This window comes from Chiloscyllium plagiosum, unplaced genomic scaffold (genome assembly GCF_037043375.1).
Source record: "Chiloscyllium plagiosum isolate Xiang-an unplaced genomic scaffold, Cpla_swu_hap1 HiC_scaffold_10, whole genome shotgun sequence".
Classification (NCBI taxonomy): Eukaryota; Metazoa; Chordata; class Chondrichthyes; order Orectolobiformes; family Hemiscylliidae; genus Chiloscyllium; species Chiloscyllium plagiosum.
This window is the reverse complement of record NW_028270148.1, coordinates 30,911,775-30,937,246: the sequence shown is the minus strand read 5'-3', so window position 1 is coordinate 30,937,246 and position 25,472 is coordinate 30,911,775. Positions and strand designations below refer to the sequence as shown.

General features: G+C 41.1%; 1 protein-coding gene across 1 annotated transcript in view; it reads right to left on the bottom strand.

The window, feature by feature from the left end:
• LOC122552709 (ALK tyrosine kinase receptor-like) overlaps positions 1-25,472 on the bottom strand; it is a 1,076,775-nt gene that overhangs the window by 148,789 nt on the left and 902,514 nt on the right. The window contains exon 13 of the mRNA XM_087991243.1: positions 19,682-19,832. Coding sequence (XP_087847369.1) covers positions 19,682-19,832 — 151 coding nt within the window. The remainder of the gene's footprint in view (positions 1-19,681; positions 19,833-25,472) is intronic.

Genomic DNA, 25,472 nt, shown 5'->3' with positions numbered 1-25,472 from the left:
CACCCGGAGGAAAAATGGGGAGAATGTGCAAACTCCACACAGACAGTCACCTGAGGCTGGAATCGAACCTAGGTCCCTGGTGCTGTGAGGCAGCAGTGCTAACCACTGAGCCACCATGCTGCCCAGTGGTCAATGTGTAGGGCACCTCGTGCCACTTGCAGTGAGACAGCCCGACCGTTCAAGTGCCTGTCAGGCATTATGGTCACCCGATGGGCTTTTTGGTCCATCACTTCCTGGTATAGTGGTGTCCTGCCCTGCCTGAAGTTACCAAACTTTGGCAGTATTGGGACCTTTGTATACTCTGAACAGAATACTCTGTTGAGCTTTAGTTACTGAGATGCATGGGAGATTTTGAAGCCATGGGGCAGATCTGAGAAAAACCAAGAGGTTCACTCCTAATATCAAAGAACAGAGCTAAAAGGGAAGACTGGGATTACATGGGTCCCAAAAATAGCCAAAAAAGGCTATTTTGGTGATCATCTGCTTAATATTTGACAGGAGTAACCAAAAAGCCCAGAGTTAAGATGAAGACACAAACACAGTGGGCCCTAATTATTGCAAAAGACTTAATAGAAAGTCATCATTGTAAGTGGTGGGTCTGAACAAGAGATCTTGCCTGAAGAATTCTTGTCAATGCAGTACTTATAGGGATAAAGCATACAATTAGCAGTGTATTGCTAGGGAAAGCAATGAATGGTGGTACAATATAGAGGTCCATGTAAAATTGTTGTCTCGACATTGAAACATTTCCTTAAAGTGGGCAGCTAAAATTTCCTGATAGGACTTGTCAAATAGCCCCACTCCCACCCCTTAACAGTGGGCTTTAAAGCTGGATTTTATGACTTGCTGTATATAGCGACATCTTAAAATCCCCAGTGGAACAGGTACCACCTTTTGAAGGAAACCTCCTTCTGATGTCTGATTCACTCATGATGCCCCAATTAATCTTTACGCTGCAGTGCTAAAGAATTTATCATTACTGATTTTACAGAAGAATCACTGATGAGAGAGCATGCCTGCTGAAAATCTCATTTGAGTTCTTTAATGCAATATTTCAAGATCATTTCACTTTGTTTACACTTCAAATGTTTAATTAAAATTGTTAAGCTTTTTTAACCTTATCTACGAATTGTCAGGCAAAAGCTTTTACATGATGGATGGTAAATCTATTACTGTGAAATATGCATTTCTGATGCAATCTGTAGCAAAATAAACTGTGTGCTATGGTTGAATATGCTAATCTGTTAAGCACTGTGTTAATGATAGGACTTGTACCTCTAATTCCTTATTGGAAAGTGGTTAAGTCAAGTGCTCAGCAGAGACTAATTATTCTCACATCTGAGGGGACAAAAAAGGTCACAGAGGGGCTCACTGTAGGGTTATCTCATGTAACTTGTCAATGAAGTTGAGAATAAACGTTTTGCATCTGTCCCAGTTATTGAATGGTCCTTTATATGAGTATGGGTGGGGTGGTCAGTAAGGTGGAGAGGTAACTAGAAATATAAAAGAGCCATGAGAGGACTTGTCTTGCAACTGTTTAACTACAAGTTTGTGAGGTTTATCTTACAAATTTCCTAATCCAAATCAGTTAGCTGAAAATGATCAAAGATCTATCAATTTTGAAAATTGTACTTGATATTAAAATTGTACAACTAGCTCCATTGGAGAACTACAGATTAATAACAACTATCTGCTGAACTCTCCAGCAACTACCAACTCCACTTGATTGTGATAATAAGAGCAGTTCCATAACACTTTCTTCAAAGCTTTATTCATCATTTGTTGCCAGAAGGCCACAGATTCTACCATGTTACGAATCCAACTCCTGATTTTCTTCTGTTCTTATTCCACAGAAAGAGTCTATCCTTGAAATTTCCATGTATTAAATACAATTTTGAGTAACCTTACATTCCAGTAAATTTATAACCTTGAGCTTACTTTCACATCGGAATGTTCCTGAGAAAAGTTAATTTTGCATTAAGTGAATCTTTATTTAATTTAACTTTAATTTAAAGTCATGACTCTTGGATTACATAGGTATTAAATCTCCCCTGTGTTCCTTGTTAAAAGCAGGAGATACAAAGTGCTTTATACTCAACTCTCCCCATTTTCATGCATTTTCAATGGAAGATTTGCAGAAAAGCAGTAGACCTGTTATAAATGACCAATTATATTGTTATTCTAAGGTATATTTTCAGCTTCTGTTGAGGTTATGATGGATGACCAGGGAGCTCTTTCTGTCCACTCGGTGGTTAGTAATATTTGGGATTATCTAGATTAAAATAGGAATAATCAATACCTGGTAGAGATTACAAAACAGCAATCAGAGCTATCCCGAGGGATTGCAGCGGCCCAGGGCAAATCACACCCTGCAGCCCCAAGGAGGGCTTAGGGAACTATAGTTCAATGAAGCTCCTTTGTGTAATGACACTGTGGCACCTTCAAATTAATCTGGAAATGAAATTAAATGGTATATGATGCCTGTCTCACCTATTCAAGTGTTCACCTCACTCAAGTGTTTGATTCTTTCCAAGTGTGTTTGTTCCCAATAGGAGTCCCCCTCAATCCCAGTTTTCCCTACTTTTGGAATATTTTAGGAAGTAAAATTGCAAAGTTTTTTTTGCTCTTTCTTGGGATGTGGGCATCGCTGGCTGGATCCTTGGACTCGAAATGTTAACTATGGTTTCTCTCTGCAGATGTGGCCAGACCTGCTGAGTTTCTCCAGCAATTTGTCATTTTGTTTCAGACTTCCAGCTAAATAACTATTATTATTGCCAATCCTTACTTTCTATTGAGAAGGTGGTGGTGAGCTGCCTTCTTGAACAATTGTAGTCCGTATGCTATATGTTGAGCCACAATGTCATTCAGATGAGAATTCAAGAGTTTTGACCTAACACCACTGAAGGAGCTGCAATATATTTCCAAGTCAGGATGATGAGCAGCTTGGAGGGGAACTTGCAGTTGGCAGTGCTCCCATGTATCTGCTACCTTGGTCCTTTTAGATGGTAGTGGGTTTGCTGTCTGAGGAGCCTTGGTGTATTTCTATAGTGAATCTTGTAGATGATGCACACTGCTGCTACTGAACATGAGTGGTGGAGGGAGTGGATGTTTGTGCATGTGGTACCAATCACTTGGGCTGCTATCCTGGGTGGCATCGTGCTTTGTTACTCATCTAGGCAAATGGGGAGTATTCCTTCACTCACCTGCTATGTGTCTTGTAGATGGAGGATAGGCTTTGGTGAATCAGAAGGTGAGTTAATCACTGCAGTATTCCTCACTTCTGAACTGCTCTTGTAGCCACTTTATTTATATGGGTAGTCCAGTTCAGTTTCTGGTCAGTGGTAACTCGCAGGATATTGTTAGTGCCATATTCAGTGATGGTAATACCATTGAATGTCGGGGGATGGTGGTTAGTTTCTTTCTTGTTAGAGATGGTCACTGTTCGGCATTTGTGTGGCTCAAATGTTACTTGCTACTTTTCAGCCTAAGTCAAAATTGTCCAGGTCTAACAACATTTGGATATGAACTATTTCAGAATCCATGGAGTTGCCATTAGAACTAAACATTGTGCAATTATCTGTCAACATCCCCACCTCTGACCTTATGATGGAGGCAGATCGTTGATGAAGGAGCTGCAGATGGTTGGGCCTAGGACATTACCCTGAGGAACTCCTGCAGAGATATCTTGGAACAGAGATGGCTGAACTCGAACCACCACAACCATCTTCTTTTGTGCTCGGTATGACTCCAACCAGTGGAGAGGTTTCCCCCTGATTTCCATTAATTCCAGTTTTGTTAGGGTTTCTCATTGACACAGTCAGTTATTGTAACCTTGATGTCTAAGGTGGTCAGTCTTACCTCATTTCTAAAAATCAGGTCTTTTTTCATGAGTGAATCAAGGTGTAAAGAGGATAAGAGCTTAATGGCACTGGCAGAAACCAATCTGGTGTCAATGAGCAGGATGTTGCTAAGCAAGTATTGTTTGGTAGGACTGTTACTGACACCTAATGATCAAGAATGGACAGGTGAGGCAGGAACTGGCTGGATTAGTTTTGACATGCTTTTTTGTGTACAGGACAAACCTGGTCAATTTTCCATAAGGTAAGGGAGATGTCATAGTTATAGTTATAGTTAATGACTTATGTACTGAAAAATAGAACGATTGGAAGGACAACGTTAGAAACCTAGGAACAGGAACATGTCATTCAGCCTGCCCCAGTGTTCGATTAGATCATGGCAAACCACTCAGCTCAAAGCCACTTTTCTGCACTGTTTTCATATGTCTAAATGTTATTAGTCTCAAAAATAGATCAATCTCTGTCTTGAATAAAATCAAAGATTGAACTTCTACAGCAATCCTCCAAGGGTGAAGATGAGGTTCAGGACATTGACCAGGAGGAAGATCAAGAGGAAACCCTAACAGTCCTTTGCACTGTTGAGCCAGACAGAACTTCATTAAGACTTACTTCCAGGATGAATGAGCTGGGTTTGGACTTTTGTTTAGTTGAGTTACCTTCGATTGGTCATGTGGGAAGCAGCCCTAGGTCAGTCTGCGGCACATGTGGACTTGGCTATCCTGGATTGGAGCATCAGATAAGGGCAGGTCTCTGTGGGAGAGTGGGCAATCCCAGTGAGCTAAGCATTCCTTCTCTATCCCCTCTCCTGCTTGAAGCTTGAGGCTTGAGCAGGGTAATCCTTTTAGGCTTCACACCATGTCCTTGACTTCTTTTTCCTCAAATAAAATGAGGTCTCTTCTAAACAACATCACAGAGGGTGTGAGGTCACCTTGGATAATTCGGCATGCCCTCCTGTCTGCAAACATGCCAGTGAGGGCCTTGTAAAACTCAACCAGTCTTTCATTGCACATTCTGTTTAAATCTTTATATGTTCCTTGTTGCATTTATCATATGATAACGCCAGCCTGGCACCTGTATACAAGCTTAGCAAGAACACGTCGATACACACCACTCTCATCACCTCACCTACTAGTCAATTCCATAAAGGCTGCAGTTCTTTAAATCCAGTCTATCTTTTGTTCCATTAGTTGTTATTTTTAATCAACTTGATCAGACATGTGATGACATATCTTTGAGAAAGATAGGACTTGAAACTGGGCTCAAAGGTAGGGACACTACCATTGTGCTACAAGAGCCCGAGTGTCCCTCATATACGTTTGAAGTCATGCATTATTTTATAACTCCAAACGCTTATTTTTAATGGCTACCCACTGAAGTAATAAATTTTGCATTTGTAGCCTATTTGTTCGCTTATAGTCTTTCAGGTTTTCCCATTGAAGGAATGTATATTACCCTTTTTTCTACTTCCTCCACATTATGTTGCAACAGCCAACCTCTTGCACATGCTCCCTTCGTTTACTAGGCTCAACAATTCCCTCGTGTCCATCACCTCCTTTACCATATCACTCAGTCACATTATAAGACTTCTCATTACAAGTTGCTTACTCCATTCTTCAGCCTAGCAGCTGTTTGAGGTTCAGTTGCTCTGATTACAAACTTAGTATCATACTTAATGCTGAGATGAGCTTCCAGCCATATATCTATGCTATTGCTATGATTGCCTTTTGCGCTACAACATTGTCAGACTTCAAGTCAGAATGGTCTATGGCTTGAAGAGGAATTTCCAAGTGGTAGTGTTTGACATCAATCCTATGAATTACTCAGATATTTTATCCTGATAAAGTTCTGGTATAAATTAAAAGAACAGGCTAAAGTATTGCAGATATCAAATGTAAGAAAACAAAATACTGGTAATATTTAGTGGATCAAGAGCGTCTGTGGAGAGAGAAACAATTAACATTTCCAGTTGATGATTTTTCATCAAATCTAGGAAAAAAGTTGCAAATTTTAAGTTCTAAGCAAGTGAAGCAGAGTAATAGAAAAGTAACAAAAACATAGGTTGATGAACAGGAGAGATTAACTTTATATAAGAATTGAGGTTGCAAACCCACAGGGAGTGGCAGTGGGGCAAGAAGCAAAAATATGTCTCAAGAAAGTTTGAATAGGAGAATGGTGGGAAGCTGACATCAAGAGCCAGACAAAAATGAGGGGGAAAAGAATATGTTAAAAAATTATCAAAATATGGGAAGAGATTATGATCTGAAATTGTTGAACTCAACACTAAGTTTGGAAGACTGCCTAATCAAAAGATCCTACTGTTTAGAACTAAAATGATGGGTTACTGAAAACTGGGAGGGTATGCTTACAGACTGAATGGAGGTATAAGTATAAGCTGTTGCTGTATAAACATCTTTCTTGCTTTCTTCACAGCACCCCTTACTACCATTATTGTAATTTTAATAAAATTAGCTACAATTCATTAATAAATCTACCCCAATGTGATCCCCAGCTCTCATAGAGAAACAACGGAAATTTTTCAGATTTTACAGAAGATGAGAATATGCAGTTAAATGATGCTTTGTGTAACACTTATGCAACATTGATAGATAAGCAGATAAATAGCAAAGGTAAATGGAAGAGGCTGTGCCACATCAAGGTAAAATAATGAAATCCTTAAGTGACAACTGCATGTAAAAGACAAAAGTAATGTAAATGGTTCAGCCAATTTCTTTTCTTCTAACCTTTATGCATGGCTCATTGATCTTTAATGGATGTATATTTTTAGTTGCCAGAGTGAATAGCCAAGTTAACAGTATTTATCTTTGACTGATGAACGAGAATGGGGGAATGCCACCTGAATGCTGTAATCACAATTAAAGTGAAAAGCTATTTGGTTAACATTTCAGTAGGCAGGCAAACACAAAACATGGAACATTCTGCAATGATTCATCAATCTGGCCTGACATATTATTAAGTCCTAGTGAGTGGCAACACAGCAATGTACAAATGTACACTATTTAACATAATGCAAAGTATTACATGATTTTGCCTCAACCTTACAAAATCCTGTCTGAGTAGTACATGGTAGTACATGCGGTGAGTAGCTTACTTAAGTTTCTTTGATCATTTCCATTCCTAGCTTTCTGTCGTGCTTGATTGTAGAATATGATTGGGAAGGAGTAACTTTGCCCTGAATCTAGGCAGAGATTATTTCTTCTTGCAGGCATTAACATTTATATATAAAGGAGGAATGCAATCTGATACGCAAAGGTCCACTGGACAATGCAGAAGTTGATTAGATTAGATTCCCTACAGTGTGGAAACAGGCCCTTTGGCCCAACCAGTCCACACCGACCCTCCGAAGAGTAACTCACCCAGACACATTTCCTTCTGACTAATGCACCTAACACTATGGGCAATTTAGCATGGCCAATTCACCTGACCTGCACATCTTTGGACTGTGGGAGGAAACCGGAGCACCCGGAGGAATCCCACACAGACACTGGGACAATGTTCAAACTCCACCCAGAAGTTGCCCGAGGCTGGAATCAAACCTAGGACCCTGGTGCTGTGAGGTAGCAGTGCTAACCACAGAGCCACTGTGCCGAACTACTGAGCCGCCGTGTCGAACCACTGAGCCACCGTGCCGAACCACTGAGCCGCTGTGCACTGACAGATCTAATAATCTTTACTTACATTTCTTTTCTTTTGTACAAATCATTGGGCTAGATTTTGAGTTCAGAAACAAAATAGAAAATGTGAAATTGCAATGAATGGGCCACAGATTTTAGATTTGAATAAATCTTAACTGTTGACATCATGAATGTCAAGCAAGGAGGGCAACTTGCTAAAGATGATTATTGCAAATCTGACTAGTGTGAATATTTACTTTTGGATAGGGTAAGTAATATAGAGAACAATTAGGTTGATCCAATGAATGAGATTGTACATGATCTGTGGATCAAATAATTTGGTGCATTTTATGGCATTTTCTTCAAATCTTTTTTAATGCTGTTAGGTGCACACTGTCTTATTACATTTGCAATTATGTAACAAACTGGATTTATTTATTAGATTGAGCAAGTGGTGATTTATTTTTCTGTTATACTGTGCAACACATATTAACTGGGCCTTTAGTGAAACATATACTGTAATCAGAGGTTGTTTTTTTACCTTATCTATCAAACTATTTTGAGACATTCATACAAATAGAACAAATGAGTTACATTAATCATAAGAATCATCTGGATAATAAGAGTTGAGGAATATGTGATGATGAAAAGTCATTGAGATGGGCAATATAAAAGAATTGAAGAGTAAATTTGATGTAGTTCTGGAGAGAAGGGATTAAGGGACATGCTGGTAAGGCCATTTAGTCATAGAGTCACAGATTGTACATCATGGAAACAAACCCTTCCAGTCCAAATTGTCCATGCCGACTAAGTATCCTTAATGAATCCAGTCCCATTTGCCAGCGTTTGGCCCATGTCCCGCGAAACTCTTCCCATCTATATGCCTAGCTTCCACCACTCCCTCTGGTAGCCCATTCCATGCATGTACCACCCTCTGTATGAAAATCTGCCCCGAAGGTCCCTTTTAAATCTTTCCCCTCTCACTTTAAACCTATGCCATCTAGTTTTAGACTGCCTTACCCTCGGAAAAATACCTTGGCTGTTTCCCCCTATTCATGTCCCTCATCATTTTATAAGCCACTATAAGGTCATCCCTCAGCCTCTGACACTCCAGGGAAATTAGATCCACCCTATTGCTCAAACCTCCAATCTGGTAACATCCTTATAAATCTTTTCTGAACACTTTCATGTTTAACAATATCTTCCCTAAAGCAGGGAGACTAGAATTAATGGAGTATTCCAAAAGTGGCCTAACTAATATGCTGTACAGCTACATCTATACTCAATGCATTGACTGTTATGAAGGTGTAGAAGTGTACTGTACCTTTAAGAGAGTGAAGGACTGGCCAAGCACACCAAGTGCTGGAGAATTTACAAAGTTATATTTGGTTTGGAACAGATAGCACTGGCTGAGTTGCCATGAGACAAAAACAAATTTGAATTCTGCCAATCAGTTTAAATTATACCACGAAATGTCAAATCCCAATCAAGTTTGAATTTAGTACATTGACAATCTTAAAAGCTAATGACACAATCCAATGCTTTAGGGTTATAAGACCGTGGAAAATTGAACAGCTGGGAGGAGAACTGCCAAGCCAGCATCTGCAAACTGTCGAGAGAATAGCTGTCTTAAAGGTACCTTTATCAATTAGTAACCAGTGAAGCAAAATCCAAAAGAAGAAGAAAAGGAGACAGAATACAGAAAAGAACTGAAAGCTGCTGGTTTTGAAAATAAATTTTGTTTTGTAAATCTTAATTGGGAGTTTTATTGGACTCAACAAGGTTCCCCATGGGAGACTGGTTAGCAAGGTTAGATCTCATGGAATACAGGGAGAACTAGCCATTTGGATACAGAACTGGCTCAAAGGTAGAAGATAGAGGGTGGTGGTGGAGGGTTGTTTTTCAGACTGGAGGCCTGTGACCAGTGGAGTGCCACAGGGATCAGTGCTGGGTCCACTACTTTTCATCATTTATATAAATGATTTGGATGTGAGCATAAGAGATAAAGTTAGTAAGTTTGCAGATGACACCAAAACTGGAGGTGTAGTGGACTGGGAAGAAGGTTACCTCAGATTACAACGGGATCTTGATCAGATGGACCAATGGGCTGAGGAGTGGCAGATGGAGTTTAATTTAGATGAATGTGAGGAGCTGCATTTTGGGAAAGCAAATCTTAGAAGGACTTAAACACTTACTGGTAAGGTCCTAGGGAGTGCTGCTGAACAAAGAGACCTTGGAGTGCAGGTTCATAGCTCCTTGAAAATGGAGTTGCAGGTAGATAGGATGGTGAAGAAGGCGTTTGGTATGCTTACCGTTATTGGTCAGAGTATTGAGTACAGGAGTTGGGATGTCATGTTACAGCTGTACAGGACATTGGTTATGCCACTGTTGGAATATTGCATGCTATTCTGGTCTCCTTCCTATCGGAAAGATGTTGTGAAACTTGAAAGGGTTCAGAAAAGATTTACAAAGATGTGGCCAGTGTTGGAGCATTTGAGCTATAAGGAGAGGTTGAATAGGCTGCATCAGAGGCTGAGGGGTGACCTTGTGGAGGTTGATAACATCATGAGGGCATGGATAGGATAAATAGACAAAGTCTTTTCCTTGGGGTCGGGGGGTCCAGTACTATAGAGCATAGGTTTAGGGTGAGAGGGAAAATATATAAAAGACACCGAAGGGGCAACTTTCTCATGCAGAGGGTGGTATGTGCGTGGAATGAGCTGCCAGGGGAAGTGGTAGAGGCTAGTACAATTGCAACATTTAAAAGGCATTTGGATGGGTATATGAATAGGAAGAGTTTGGAGGGATATGAGCCAGGTGCTGGCAGGTGGAACTAGATTGGTTTGGACTATTTGGTCAGCATGGACGTGTTGGACCGAAGGATCTGTTTCCATGCTGTACATCTGTATGACTCGATGACTAGTATTATAGAAGGGAAGATAAAAGATAAGTTAGAGGAAGGAATTGTAAAAAAGTAGTCAGTTAATTATTCTCTGTTATACTTCAAGAAATAAAGTTCTTAATTTTTACTTTAAATAGTTCTTGACCTCTGAATTTTCATAGATTACTGCACAGGATAAATCTTTTCTGTGTTGCAGATTTTAAATTAGCAGAGGGGTTTACCCTGCAATGTAACAGTTTGGGGGCTCGTCGTCAGGATTTGAACTGGTTTAGACAGATTTGAATAGATTTGGGATATGAAAATTCCCAGCAGATTTAAAAACTTGCAGGTTAGCGTCCTAGAACTTTAAATAAAACGTAGGTGAGGCAATTTGTTTAATTTCAGTGACTTGTGATCGATTAAATTAAAAGTGAGAGAAATGGTTCTTAAAATTGCAAAAGAGGTTCTGGGATTTGAAGATGATTCTCAAATTTGCCAAGAAAGATTAGAAGGAAAGAAAAAGGCCATACTTTTAGAATTAGCAAATGAGTTAGATTTGGGTTTAACCAAGGACAAAAGTAAAGTGGAAATTGTAAGGGAGTTACTCAAACACTTAGATGTATCAGAGACGTGCAGTAGAGGTAGTAAAACATAAATCACAATTGAGGAAAATGGAGTTAGAAAATAAACAAAGGGAGAGAGAAAGAGAAAGAGAGAGAAGAGAGAGAGAAAGGAAAAAGAGAGAGAGAGAGAAGGTTCTTGGCTGAGCAAAGAGAGAGAGAAGAAAGGAAGAGAGAAAGAGAGAGAGCATTTGAACTTGAGAAGTTGCAATTTAGTCAGCAAAGTCAAGTTAACAGGATGGAGATTAACAGAGAATGTACTGATATACGTAAATATGTTAAAATGCTGCCACATTTTGATGAAAAAGATGTTGAACCCTTCTTTATTTCATTTGGAAAATTGGCTTGGCAGATGGAGTGGGCCGAGGACTTATGGGTAGGGCTAGTTCAGACTAGACTGGTAGGCAAAGCTAGTGTGGTATTTGCCGTGATGTCAGATGAGGTGTCAAGACATTATGAATTGGTATCAGAAGCATTTAGACAGTGGTTCATAAACACAAAGAAGGAACCAGGTCAGACGTATGTTGAGATTGAAAGAATTAAACATAGCCATTTTGATCGATGGGTACATGCTTTGAAAATACATAAGACGATGATATTTATGGCGAAGATCTTTGCTTCCTCACTCTCCACGGGAGTCGTACCGGAGGATTGGAAGGAGGCTAATGTTGTTCCTCTTTTCAAGAAGGGTAATAGGGAAATCTCTGGCAATTAAGCCAATGAGTCTTATGTCTTTGGTCAGCAAGGTTTTGGAAAGAACTCTGAGGGATAGGATTTATGACTATTTGGAAAAGCATAGCGTGATTAAAGGCAGTCAGCATGGCTTTGTGAGGGGCAGGTCATGCCTCACAAACCTTATTGAGTTCTTTGAGGAGGTGACAAGACAGGTCGACAAAGGGAGAGCAGTGGATATGGTGTTCAGCAAGGCATTTGATAAGGTTCCCCATGGTAGGTTCATTCATAAAGTCAGGAGGTATGGGATACAGGGAGATTTGGCTATCTGGATTCAGAATTGGTTGGCTGACAGAAGGCAGAGAGTGGTTGTAGATGGAAAATATTCTGCCTGGAGGTCAGTAGTGAGTGGTGTCCCATAGGGAGAAAGTGAGGTCTGCAGATGCTGGAGATCAGAGCTGAAAATGTGTTGCTGGAAAAGCACAGCAGGTCAGGCAGCATCCAGGGAACAGGGGAATCGACGTTTCGGGCAAGGGCTTATGCCCGAAACGTCGATTCTACTGTTCCCTGGATGCTGCCTGACCTGCTGCGCTGTTCCAGCAACACATTTTCAGCGGTGTCCCATAGGGCTCTGTTCTTGGGCTTCTACTCTTTGTAGTTTTTATAAATGACTTGGATGAGGAGGTTGAAGGGTGGGTGAGTAAATTTGCAGATGACACAAAGGTTGGAGGTGCCATTGATAGTATCAAGGGCTATTGCAGGCTGCAGCGCGACATAGACAAGATGTAGAGCTGGGCTGAGAAATGGCAGATGGAGTTCAACCTGGATAAATGCGAAGTAATGCATTTTGGAAGGACGAACTTGAATGCTGAATATAGGATTAAAGACAGGATTCTTGGCAGTGTGGAGAAACAGAGGGATCTTGGTGTTCAAGTACATAGATCCCTCAAAGTTGCCACCAAAGTGGATAGGGCTGTTAAGAAAGCATATAACATAAACAAGGGGATCTAGTTTCAGAGCCGCAAGGTTTTGCTACAGCTCTACAAGTCCAGTTCTGGTTGCCCTACTATAGGAAAGATACAGAGGCTTTGGAGAGGATGCAAAGAAGGTTTACCAGGATGCTGCCTGAACAGTAAGGCTTGCCTTATGAAGAGAGGTTGACTAAGCTCGGACTTTTCTCTCTGGAGAGAAGGAGGAAGAAGGGTGACCTGATCGAGGTATACAAGGTAATGACATGCATGGATAGAGTCAATAGCCAGAGACTTTTCCCCTGGGCAGGATTGACTGGTACAAGAGGGTCATAGTTTAAAATATTAGGAGAAAGGTACAGAGGGGACTTCAGAGGAAGGTTCTTTACGCAGAGAGTTGTGAATTCATGGAATGCATTGCTAGCTGTGGTGGTGGAAGCAGAGTCATTAGGGACATTTAAGCAACTGCTGGACATGCACATGGACAGCGTGAATTGAGGGGTGTGAAAGTTAGATTATTTAATTTTACATTAGGATTAATTCTTGGCATAACATCGCGGGCCAGAGGGCCTGATCTGTGCTGTACTTTTCTATGTTCTATGTTCTAAGAGGCTCTGTGAGAGATTATTCTGCTGGTGGAGTTTAAACCTCACTTCCAGAGATGGTAAGAATTTATGTGGAGGAACAGAAAGTTTAGGAAATGAGAAAGGCAGCAGAATTAGCAGATGAGTACATGTTGGTGCATAAGACAAGCTTCCGGCCAGAATTTTGACCTGTGAGGGATAAAAGTTGGGAGAAGGAGAGATCCTATACTACTAAACTAAGAGTAGAGAGCACTGGTAAGATTTTACCACAGGATAAAAAAGAAGCCCAAGAGGGTGGAAAGGAGGTGAAAGGCCTCAAGTGTTTCCACTGTGGTAAAGTGAGACACGTAAAGTCACAGTGCTGGTCATTAAAGAAAGGCATTGTGGGAAAAGATGTGGTAAAAGAAGCTTAGCGAGTGGCCTTAGTGAAGGTAGTAGAGGAGACCCCAGAAGAGCTGAGGAGCTGCAGAAGAGTGCGCAGCCTAGGCAGGGGCTGAGTATGGAGTTAGTATCTGATCTCTACAAAGGATTTGCCTCTGTGGCTGAAGTTTACTCAGAAAGAATAGGGGGAGAAGGACAAAAGGCTATAATTTTGAGAGATACAGGATCTAACCAGTCGTTGATAGTAAGAGACGAATGAATATGCGCTCTTTCTGATCTGTTACCTGAGAGTGTGGTAATTTGTGGGATAGATGGACAGAAATTTAGCGTTCCCCCATGTAAGATCAGGTTGGAGTGCCAACTTAAGACTGGGGAAGTTACAGTAGGCATGATTGACAGAGTGTCATTTCCAGAAATCCAGTTTGTTCTTGGGAATGATTTGGCAGGATCCAAGGTGGGAGTGACATCCCTTGTTGTGCAGAACACCAAGGAAGACCAAGGAACTGAGGATTAAAACAGAAATATCCTGGTATTTTCCCAGACTGTATGGTAACCAGATCCAACTATCATAAGTGACAGCACAAAATGAAAAGTAAAGAGAAAGATGAAGGAGTTGAGGTTCAGTTAGCGGATACTCTATTTGATGTAATGGTGCAGGACAAACCTGAACAGGCAGAGGGTCAGACAGAAGTATTTAGTCCTGAAAGGCTAAGAGACTTGCAACAGCAAGACAAGATGATAAAAGATATATATGTGGATGCATACTCTGAAAATGAGGCAGAGAATATTCCGGAGGGTTATTATCTGAAAGAGAGAATCCTAAGACGGAGTGGAGACCACGGCAAGTTAGTGCAGAGGAGAAATGGGCCGAAGTGTACCAGATTGTGTTGCCGGTAGCATACAGACATAAGGTGTTACAAGTAGCACATGAACTACCTGCAGGAAGTCACCTTGGGGTACGAAAGACTCAGGCTAAGGTACAAAAACATTTGTGCTGGCCCGGAATGCACAAGGATGTGGTTAACTTTTGCCGTATGTGCCAAACATGCCAAATGATAGGTAAGTCACAGGCGGTAATAAAACCAAGACCTTTGTTGCCAATTCCCACATTTGAAGAACCTTTCATTAGGTTAGAATTGATTGCGTAGGTCCCCTCCTGAGAACTAAAGGTGGGAACCAATACTTGTTAACTGAAGAGAATCTGTATACCAGATTTTCGGAGGCAATTCCATTACGGAGTGTCAAGGCAAAAAAGAGTAGTAGAGGCGTTAGTAGCTTTGTTCACATGGTCTGGGCTACCTGGAGAAATTCAGTTGGACTAAGGGTTAAATTTAAGGAGGTGATGGATAGCTTAGGTATTCAGCACTTTAAATCGAGTGCGTATCATCCTAAATTCCAGGGAGCTTCAGAAAGGTGGCATCAGATCTTAAAGACCATGTTAAAAGTGTACTGTCAGGACTCCTCGAATGATTGGGATAAAGGTATCCCATTCGTATTGTTTGCCATTAGAGATGCCCCAAATGAACCTAGTCAGTCCACTCCCTTCAAATTAATATTCGGTCATGAAGAGAGAGGCCCTTTGAAATTAACTAAAGAAGAATTGGCAGGACCAAACTCAGAGATCTCACACTTAGTCTCTCCCTCACCTCCAATACATAATCTAAATCGAGTAGGTGAGTTAGCTAAACAGCACCTAAAGAGGGCACAGCGTAGAATGAAGCAGATGGCAGATAAAAGCTCTGAGACTCGGACGTTTTCCCAAGGCCAGGTTTACTGGTCCCTAGCAAACTGAGAAAAAGTTGAGTCATGTGAACTATCTAGTAAAAATGTCAGATAGAGAAAAAAGGTTTCAGGTATGTCATGTGAACACGTTGAGACCGTATTATACTCGAAAGAAAGAAGTACTGCCCCGCAGAGTGAGGAATTAAATTCAGATGATGTGGATTTTGATGTGCCTCAAAATAGATTCAAAAATGAAGAAGTCTTTGAGGAGTGGGATAGGTTAGTAAGCTATTTGTCTCAGGAACATAGAACGCAGTTGTAAGGTTTGTTACTGCAGTATAAGGATATATGTAAGAATTAGATGGGGAGGACTAATGCTATTGGATGTGAAGTAGACATTGGGAATAATGCTTCAATAAAAAAACACCCCTGTCGGCTTAATCCTTTCAAAGCTAGACAGGTACAGATGGAGGTGGAGGCCTTCTTGATGAGGACATCATTGAACCAAGCCAGAGTGGGTGGAGTTCGCCAATCAGAGTTGAGATTGTGTTGCTGGAAAAGCGCACCATTCCTGATGAAGGGCTTACGCCCAAAACGTCGATTCCCCTGCTCCTCGGATGCTGCCTGACCTGCTGTGCTTTTCCAGCAACACACTCTTGACTCTGACCTCCAGCATCTGCAATCCTCACTTTTTCCGAGTTCGCCGATCATCTTAGTTCCTAAACCGGACAGGACTCAATGATTCTGCGTGGGTTATCGGAAGGTCAACACCTAAACAAAATGGATTCATATCCCATTCCTAGATCAGAGGACTGTATCGAGAGAGTTGGACAAACCAGTTACATCACCAAGTTGGATTTAATGCGTGGTTACTGGCAGGTACCTTTATCAGAGTTGGCGAAAGAAGTTTGTGTGTTTGTAACCCCAAATGGGCTATATCGGTTTAAAGTGTTGCCCTTTCGAATGAAGAATGCACCAACCACACTCCAAAGACTCATGAACAGAGTTGTGGCTGGATTAAGAAACTGTACGATCTATTTGGACAATGTAGGGAACTTTAGTAAGTCTTGGAAGGATCACATGGTACAGTTGGCAGAGATCTTTGAACGACTACGAGAAGCAATACTGGTGATAAACTTAAATAAAACAGAATTCACAAAAGCAGAGGTGATGTTCTTGGGACATAACATCGGTCATGCAAGGTTGACCCCATGGAACGCAAAAACAAAGGCCATCGAGGAATTTCCACAACCAACGTCAAAGAAAGAGGTCCTTCGATTCTTAGGACGCAGTGGATTCTATCGGAAGTTTGTTCCAAACTTCAACAGTGTAGTGACACCATTAACCAACTTGCTGAAGAAGAACACAAAGCTTTGGTGGACAGAACCATGCCAGGAGGCATTCAATCATCTGAAATCAATATTAACCACCAGTTTTAGCTACACCAAACATTTCAAAACCTTTTAAAGTCACCATTGATGCTAGTGGCATTGGGGTTGGAGCTGTACTCCTCCAGGAAGCTGAGGATGGGATTAAACTGCCAGTTGGTTACTTTTTGAAGAAGATCAACATTCACCAAAAGAAATACTCCACAATCAAAAAGGAACTATTGAGTTTGGTACTAGCCTTACAACATTTTAATGTGTATGTCCTGAACAATGTGTCAGAGACGGTTATGTACACAGATTGCTTACATTCTTAGAATGCTTTAAAGAAAAGAATATGAGACTATTATGTTGGAGTCTTATGTTACAGACTTTTAATTTAAAAACCATGCATGTTGCAGGTCCAAAGAATGTAATCGCAGGTGCGTCATCGTGGATTAAACTGATAAAGTTTAGATGAGATTTGTATTTATTTAATGTTATATATGTATACAGGTATATTAGATTAGATTAGATTACTTACAGTGTGGAAACAGGCCCTTCGGCCCAACAAGTCCACACCGACCCGCCGAAGCGCAACCCACCCATACCCTTACATTTACCCCTTTAACCTAACACTACGGGCAATTTAGCATGGCCAATTCACCTGACCTGCACATCTTTGGACTGTGGGAGGAAACCGGAGCACCCGGAGGAAACCCACGCAGACACGGGGAGAATGTGCAAACTCCACACAGTCAGTCACCTGAGTCGGGAATTGAACCCGGGTCTCTGGCGCTGTGAGGCAGCAGTGCTAACCATTGTGCCACCGTGCCACCCACTATATGGGAAGAAGTCAGGGTGAACTTATATTAAAGTTAACTGTATATTAGGGTAATGTGTTTTTAAAAAGAAGAAAAAAAAACACGAAGCTATCTTTTATGATGGCCCATTCTTTTCTTAAGGGGGAAGCGTATTGAGGGTGTAGAAGTGTACCGTACTTTCAGAGAGTGAAGGACTTGGCAAGCACACTGAGTTCTGGAGAATTTACAAAGTTACATTAGCTCAGAACAGATAGCACTGGTTGAGTTGCTGTGAGACAAAAACAAATTCAAATTCAGCCAATCAGTTTAAATTATACCCTGAAAATACAAAATCCCAATCAAGTTTGAATTTAGTATATTGACAATCTTAAAAGCCAGTGACACAATCCGATGCTTTGGGGGCATAAGACAGGGAAACATTGAACAGTTGGGAGGACAACTGCCAAGCCAGCATCGGCAAACTTCCCAGCTCTCTTAAAGATACCTTAATCAATCAGTAACCAGTAAAGCAGAATCCGCAAGAAGAAGTAAAGAAGACAGGAATACAGAGAAGAACCGAAAGCTGCCTGGTTTTGAGATAAGAAGTTTTGTTTTGTAAATCTTAATTGGGAGTTTTATTGGACTAGTATTATAGAAGGGAAGGTAAAAGATAGGTTAGAGGAAGGAGTTGTAAATAGTTCATTAATTATTCTCTGTTATACTTTAAGAAATAAAGTTGTTCATTTTTATTTCAAATAGTTCTTGACCTCTTGAATTTTCACAGATTACTGCATGGGGTAAGTCTTTTTCTGAGTTGCGAGTTTTAAATTAGCAGAGGGGTTTACTCCATGTCGTAACACTGACCAATAAAGGCCAGTGTACCAAATGCCTTCTTCACTACCCTGTCCACTTGCGACTCAACTTTCAAGGAACTACAAACCTGCACCTAAGGTGTTTGGCAACACTTCCTAGGATCCTATCATTAAGTGTATAAGTCCTGTCCTGATTTGCCTTCCCAAAATGTAACACTTCACATTTAACTAAATTAAACTCCATTTACCACTATTCAGCCTATCTGATCAAGGAGCCATTATACACAAATTCTGGTGTCAACTGCAAACTTACAACCATTTCTCCTATATTCACATCCAAATCATTTATATAAATGACAAAAAGCATTGGACCCAGCACCAATCCTTGTGGCACACCACTGGTCACAGGCCTCCAGTCTGATAAACAACCCTCTACCATAACCCTCTGTCTCCTAACTTCAAGCCAGTTTTGAATCCAAATGACTAGCTTTCCCTGGATTCCATGTGATCTAACCTGGTTAATCAGTCTCCCATTGCTAACCTTGTCAAATGCCTTCCTGACATTCATATAGACAATGTCCAAAGCTCTGTCTTTGTCAATCTTTTTTGTCACTTCTTTAAAAAAATTCAGTCAAGTTCGTGAGACACGATTTCCCATACACAATACCGCATTGACTATCCCTAATCAGTCCAGCTCGTTCCAAATACATATAAATCCTGTTCCTTACAATTCTCTGGGAATTGGTTTAACTCAGTTGGCTGGACTGTTGGTGTGCAGAGCAGTCTAATACCAACAGCTTGGGTTCAATTCCCATCACTGGTTTGAGGTTACCATGAAGGACTCTCTTTCTCAACCTCTTCCCTCACCTGAGATCTGGTGGCCCTCAGGTTAAATCACCACTGGTTGCTTCTCTCTAAATGAGAGTAGCCCTATGGTCTGTTAAGACTATGGCAACACAACAGATTCCTCCAACAACATACTTACTGCTGATGTCAGGTTCTCATAGGTTAAGAGCTCCCTGGTTTTTCCTCACCACATTTCCTAAATAATGGCATCACATTAGCCACCCTCCAGTCTTCTCACCAGTGGCTATCAATGATACAAATACTTCAGCAAGGGGCCCAGCAATCACTTCCCTAGCTTCCCACAACGTTCTGATCAGGTTGCATGGATTTATCCATCTTTATATGTGTTTTAAAATGTCCAGCACCTCCTCCTCTGTAATAATGACACTTTTCAAGATATCGCCATTTATTGCTCCAATTGACGTGGTTGAGATCATTAAAATAAAAACAGTTTCCACTGCTAAGGATGTTTGTGATTTCCATTAATTATTTTATGTTGCTATAAAGGAAAAAAGTATGTAAACTACATAGCTACTTACATTCGGACAAGCATCTTCTCCCTGTTGTCCAACCAGTATGTACAGAATTAGATCTTTTTCTAGTTGGAAAATGGCTTGTACTAACACACCATGAAATCTTCTAAAGTTTCCCTTTCCTCCTATGCCTCCAGCAGCTCCGTATGCTGATATCCTGCAGGTAGAAGTCAAAATTGTTTACATTAATTCATGTATTCTCCTTCAACATCACGTTCCATAACCATGATCTCTCATATCTAGAAGGACAAGGGCAGCAGATGAGTACTAGCACCAGACCACCTGCAAGTTCCCCTCCAAGCCACTTACCATCCTGACGTGGAAGTTTATTGTCATTCTTTCACTGTGATTGGATCAAAATGCTGAAACTCCCATTCTAACAGAACAGTGTGATGTACAAACACCAAATGGATTATCGCAGTTCACGGAAGCAATAGCCCCTCAGCACCATCTTATGGGCAATTAGGAATAAACAAGAAACTTTGGCCTCATGACAAAACCCACATCTGTGGAAGGATTCATATGAAAGAAACTTTCTGTTTCCAATATTTTAACTATTAGATGTGACATTGACAACCATTTCAATATTTACCGAGTGGTGATTGAGAGTCTGCGGGGGTGGGGTTGTGGTGATGGAATAAAGGTTGGGAAATGTGGAAGAGTCGATTACCCCGAATGGCCATGGGGCAAACACTTTAAGTCCCCCTCCCACTCCACCAAGGACATGCAGGTCCTGGGCCTTCTCCATTGCCAACCCCTTGCCACCTGACACTTGGAGAAAGAATGCCTCATCTTCCACCTTGGGACCCTGCAGCCCCATGGCATCAATGTGGATTTCACCAATTTTCTCATTCCAACCCCCCCCCCTCCCACCTCCCAGTCCTAACTTGGCACTGCCCTCTTGATCTGTCAATCTTTCTTCCCCACTTATCCGCTCCACCTTCTTGTCCGACTATCACCTTCTCCCCGTCCACCTTCATCTACTTATCACATCCCCAACTACCTTCGCCCCATACCACCCCCCTCCCATTTATCTTTCAGCAGCCCCCGCCCACCCCAACCCACAAGCCTCATTCCTGTTGAATGGCTTATGCCAGAAATGTTGACTCTCCTTCTCCTCAGATGCTGCCTGATCTGCTGTGCTTTTCCAGCACCACCCTCTCAACTCTGATCTCCAGCATCTGCGGACCTCACTTTCTCCTGATGAACAAAACTGTCGAGTGGGAACTTCATTACAGAGCAGCTGAGCCTTGTCCTGTCCAGGGTCTGTACTTTCAGAGAAAGGATGGGGAAGTTTGTGGGGGGAGGTGGGAGTTAATGCAAATGTGGTATTAACTGGGTAGTTTGTTGGGGATTGAAGGAAACACATGGACAGGTTGGACCGAAGGGTCTGTTTCCATGCTGTACATCTCTATGCCTCTATGATTCTAAAGATCTGATTACTCTTGCATCTTTTAAACTGCTAAGTTTCCCAAGGTTGAAACACAAACAAGAGGAGCTCTCAACAGAAATCATATTAAAATGGAGATACATAAACATTTTAAAAGGTTTCAATGACTGACCCACCTCCAATGAGTGTATTAGTTGCCTGGACCTCATTCTGCCTCTGTTAAGGCTATAAATGGGTGGCTTTCAGACTTGGATTTGAAACTGTCAACACAATTTCTTCTAGCTGACCAATCAACCAAACCCAGGCATGTTTAGGTTAAATGCTGCCTACCCCGATTCCAGCCCTACGTGTTTAGGATATCATCATAAAATAGTAGGTGAAAGTAGGCTTTCTGATGAAGGGCTTTTGCCTGAAACGTTGATTTTCCTGCTCCTTCGATGCTGCCTGACCTGCTGTGCTTTTCCAGCACCACTCTAATCTTGACTCTGATCATCAAATAGTAACCTCCTCTATGTGCTTTTCATCTCCATTTAAACAGTCCAGCTGTCTACCTTTTTTGTGAAGAACCTCCTTGAAACATATCTCTTTGACTTAGCTGTGCCTATCCCTTGCATTTTCTATTTTTCCAGCTTGACAAGGATTTTTATTATTTCTCTTAAGTCTAAAGTGGGATTGAACATTAAAGGAGCTTAAGAAATGAAAGCCATTGTCAAAGCTTGATTCTGATTTCCTTTCCTAACAACCTCCTGAAGCTGCAAGGGGGCAAAAAACAAACAAGCTTATCCATTTTTTCTATTCACTTCCCACTATTTCCATTAAGTGGAAATGCAGGTAGTCTGTTCACAAACCTTAGCCAATAAAGTACATTTACCATTTCACATAAAGGCTCAGTGGTGCAGTGTTAATTTCGCTAACTTTGAGCCAGGTAGATCTGCGCTCAAGTCCTACCTGCTCCAAATGTTATAAAACTTCAGCTAGCTTTTGTAAGCTGGTCACTCCAGGGGACATTTTGGGGGATAGCTTCAGTTAATAATCAATCTTATACTAGGAGACCCAATACCGTAGGTTTGCAGTTTTCATATGGAAGGAGACTAGGAATCATTTGAGGATTGCAGATTTAAGAGTCACTGGCTTTTCACATTGCTGCTGGCATATTTCTGAGAGAGATCAGGCGCAGCAGATGACCATTTAAAACTCATTTCGGAATGTTGATATTTCACAAAAAAATAAGTGCAAAGATGTTCAACCTCTTCTTGGTGGTCAGTGTCTACATTGCCCTATTATACTTTTGGTAGGTCATATTACTCTTGTTTAGTTATCTCTAATATGAACCTTCCTTCCATCCTGGTTGAAAATATGCAGAAGATAACCTTAAATGGAGGAAATCATAAAACGTAAATGGGGAGAGAAGTAGTTCTAAATTCAGTTCCTTGCAGATATCAGTGCACAGTACAAAAAGCAATACAAAAACTTAATTTAATATCAAATATACTGCTCATGGATTAGTTGAGGATATGATAAGCAAGAAATCAAATATTAATTTTGCATCTAAAAGAACCCCAAAAATCCAAAGAGCTGCAGAAGTTGGAAATCAGAAAGAAAATCAGAAATAGCTGGAAAAACTCAGCAGATCTGGCAGAATCTGTGAACAGAAAGCAGAGTTTTGGGTCCAATGACTCTTCTTCAGAATGAATACTGTATTGTTGGCTTCTGTCATAAATAATTGACTGGACAAGATCTGTAGGTAACTTCACTCAAGGCAAAATGGGAAAATGTTCCGTGTTTCAGCACAACTATTTAATTTGATGAATTCAGGGGGAAAAAAAACTGCTCTATGTTTTTCTACATTGACAGAAATCTTGTTTTTATTCCCAGATGCTTATATCTCAATGGAGCAGCAACATACAGGAGAGGGCTGAAAAATCAAACTCTATAAATATATCATGAAACTCTTGTTTTAACTATCAAAGGCAGTGGAGATCAATCCACTTCTTTTCATAACACATCAGTGTATAAGCAACTGCTGATAAGTTGTTAAAATCCTTGTCCATCCTGGTTTTTAAATGTTACACTTGTTGGTAGCTTGTTGGTGGGCGGCACGGTGGCACAGTGGTTAGCACTGCTGCCTTACAGTGCCAGAGACCTGGGTTCAATGCCTACCTCAGGTGACTCTCTGTGTGGAGTTTGCACATTCTCCCTGTGTCTGCGTGGGTTTCCTCCGGGTGCTCTGGTTTTCTCCCACTGTCCAAAAATGTGCAGGTTAGGTGAATTGACCGTAGTGTTAGGGGAATGGGTCTGGGTGGGTGGCGGTCGGTGTAGACTTGTTGGGCCGAAGGGTCTGTTTCCACATTGTAAGTAATCTAAAAAAAACTTCCACCAGCCACAATGTATTTGCTCTGTACTGTCAAAGTTAGCACTAATGGGTGCTAGGAATAAATGAAAGGCCACATAGGGCTTTCACAGCTAAGGGTGAACAGCAGGAGAACTGAGAGTGCAAACGTATTATCCAATTTTCTACTTTTCCAAAACAATCAAATCCTGAAGCAAGCCCCAGCTCATTCATGACAGGCAGCTAAACCAATTAGTTAGGAGCAGTTTGCCTTGTCAATATAACAACTTTGACCACAAATACAGCTGACTGAAGAATTGAATACACAGTGCTGAACAGGTTTCATATTGAGATTCACTAATACCACATCAGATTCAGTAGCGAAGAGGGTTAATATTAGCAGAACAATATAGATTCTACAGTGTTCTTTAGGTCTCATGCATTTTCTAGGCTCCTGAGGCAATGGGTCATATTATGCTGAATAAATAATGACATCTGAATGTCACATATCATTAATAATGTACAAAGTGACCTGGTACTTACAGTAACAAAGAGATACGCTGTGCATTGTGACTCACCACAAGTTGCACTGCCCTGTCATTAGCTTTGCAAAAGTGGCATCTTGTGCTTAATCTTACTGTGATTTCCATGAAGTTGCTGCTTTCGCACATTACAAACCCATTCAATTCACTGAGGAAAATTAAGTCTCATAATTAACATGATCAGTGTACTCTTTACAGTGTGATAATTGTGAATGACACTCCATCAATCTCTGTTTCTCAAGTGTGGAGGTTATAAATTTTCAGGAAAAGTAAAAGTGAACAATGTTTATTGTTTCTTAATTTTCCTTTCATTTATTTTCTTTCTAAGTCTCTTAACTGAATCTTTCCCTCCCTCTATCTCTGTTTTTAAACCTGACTTGGCATCAAATTCATCCATTCACATTCACCCTCTTCTAAGTTTTTCCTTTGCTTATTTGTCAATCTTTAAATGTCATTGGTTAAGATGATGCCCTGTGTTTCCCATTGTTCACCAAGTTGCCAGATGACCTGCACCTTGATCAGTTCACACACCAGCAAAAAATCTGAGCAATTTCCAGCAAACTGTTTTAAAACGTAACCATTAATGAACAAGTGTAAATTCAACAGTGGACTTTGCCTGATACCCAACTCAGCTCATCCAATAATTGTTCCTTGGAATAGGTTGAGTCCCATAGTTTGCAATGTTGAAGAAGGATAGCAATTGACCTCAGCCTAACTAAACAAAATCCAGAAGGGGAAAACACATTTGGTTCATCAAACCTGCAACATCAGAGACAAAGGGAAGCCCACTGGAGTCAGGAATGGAGCTATACAGATGTGGAATATTGGAGAACCTACCTGAATATTGATTCCTGCCTCCATCCCATACCCAGGTCATTTTTATAAATGTGAGTTTGAGGAATGGGAGGGAAAGTTGTCCTCAAAAGGGTGCTACCAAAGTCAGTAAATTCATGGTGACATAAGACCAACTGATAGAAGCCCACTTTTCTGGAGGGTTTTTCCTCAGTTGACTCCAGGCAGAGGAGAAAGTGGTTCTTCTGGCAGTTGATGAGGGGAGTAGGGTTCAAAGTAGACTTGCTGGGCCAGCCTCCCTGCCTGCTTGAGACAGCAACATACTAGCTTGTAGAGGATTCAGTAGTAGCCACAGCAGCTGAACGTGTTGTGTCTGGTTATGAAAGGGCTAATATGGACAAGTGCCAAAAGCACCATCCTCTATGATGAAGTCACATGAACCTGCAGGCCAAACAGCTCAGGATTCCAAAGGAATATGACCTAATACCTGATCCTCCTCATAGTCTCTGTAACAATGGCTGAATTTTACTATGCGTTCTCTCAAACAATCTTCCCAAATTTGCCTCCTTACCCATACCCATGCCCCTAAGGCACCTCATTCATTGCATTTCCCACTTGACACAGCCAGAAATACTCGGCACTGCTGGGACATCCATGCCCTAGTGTCATGCCATCTCTAATGCCCAGTTGTACATTCGGTCAAATGTTGGCAGCCCACAGCTACACCCATGGTTTCTGTCAATT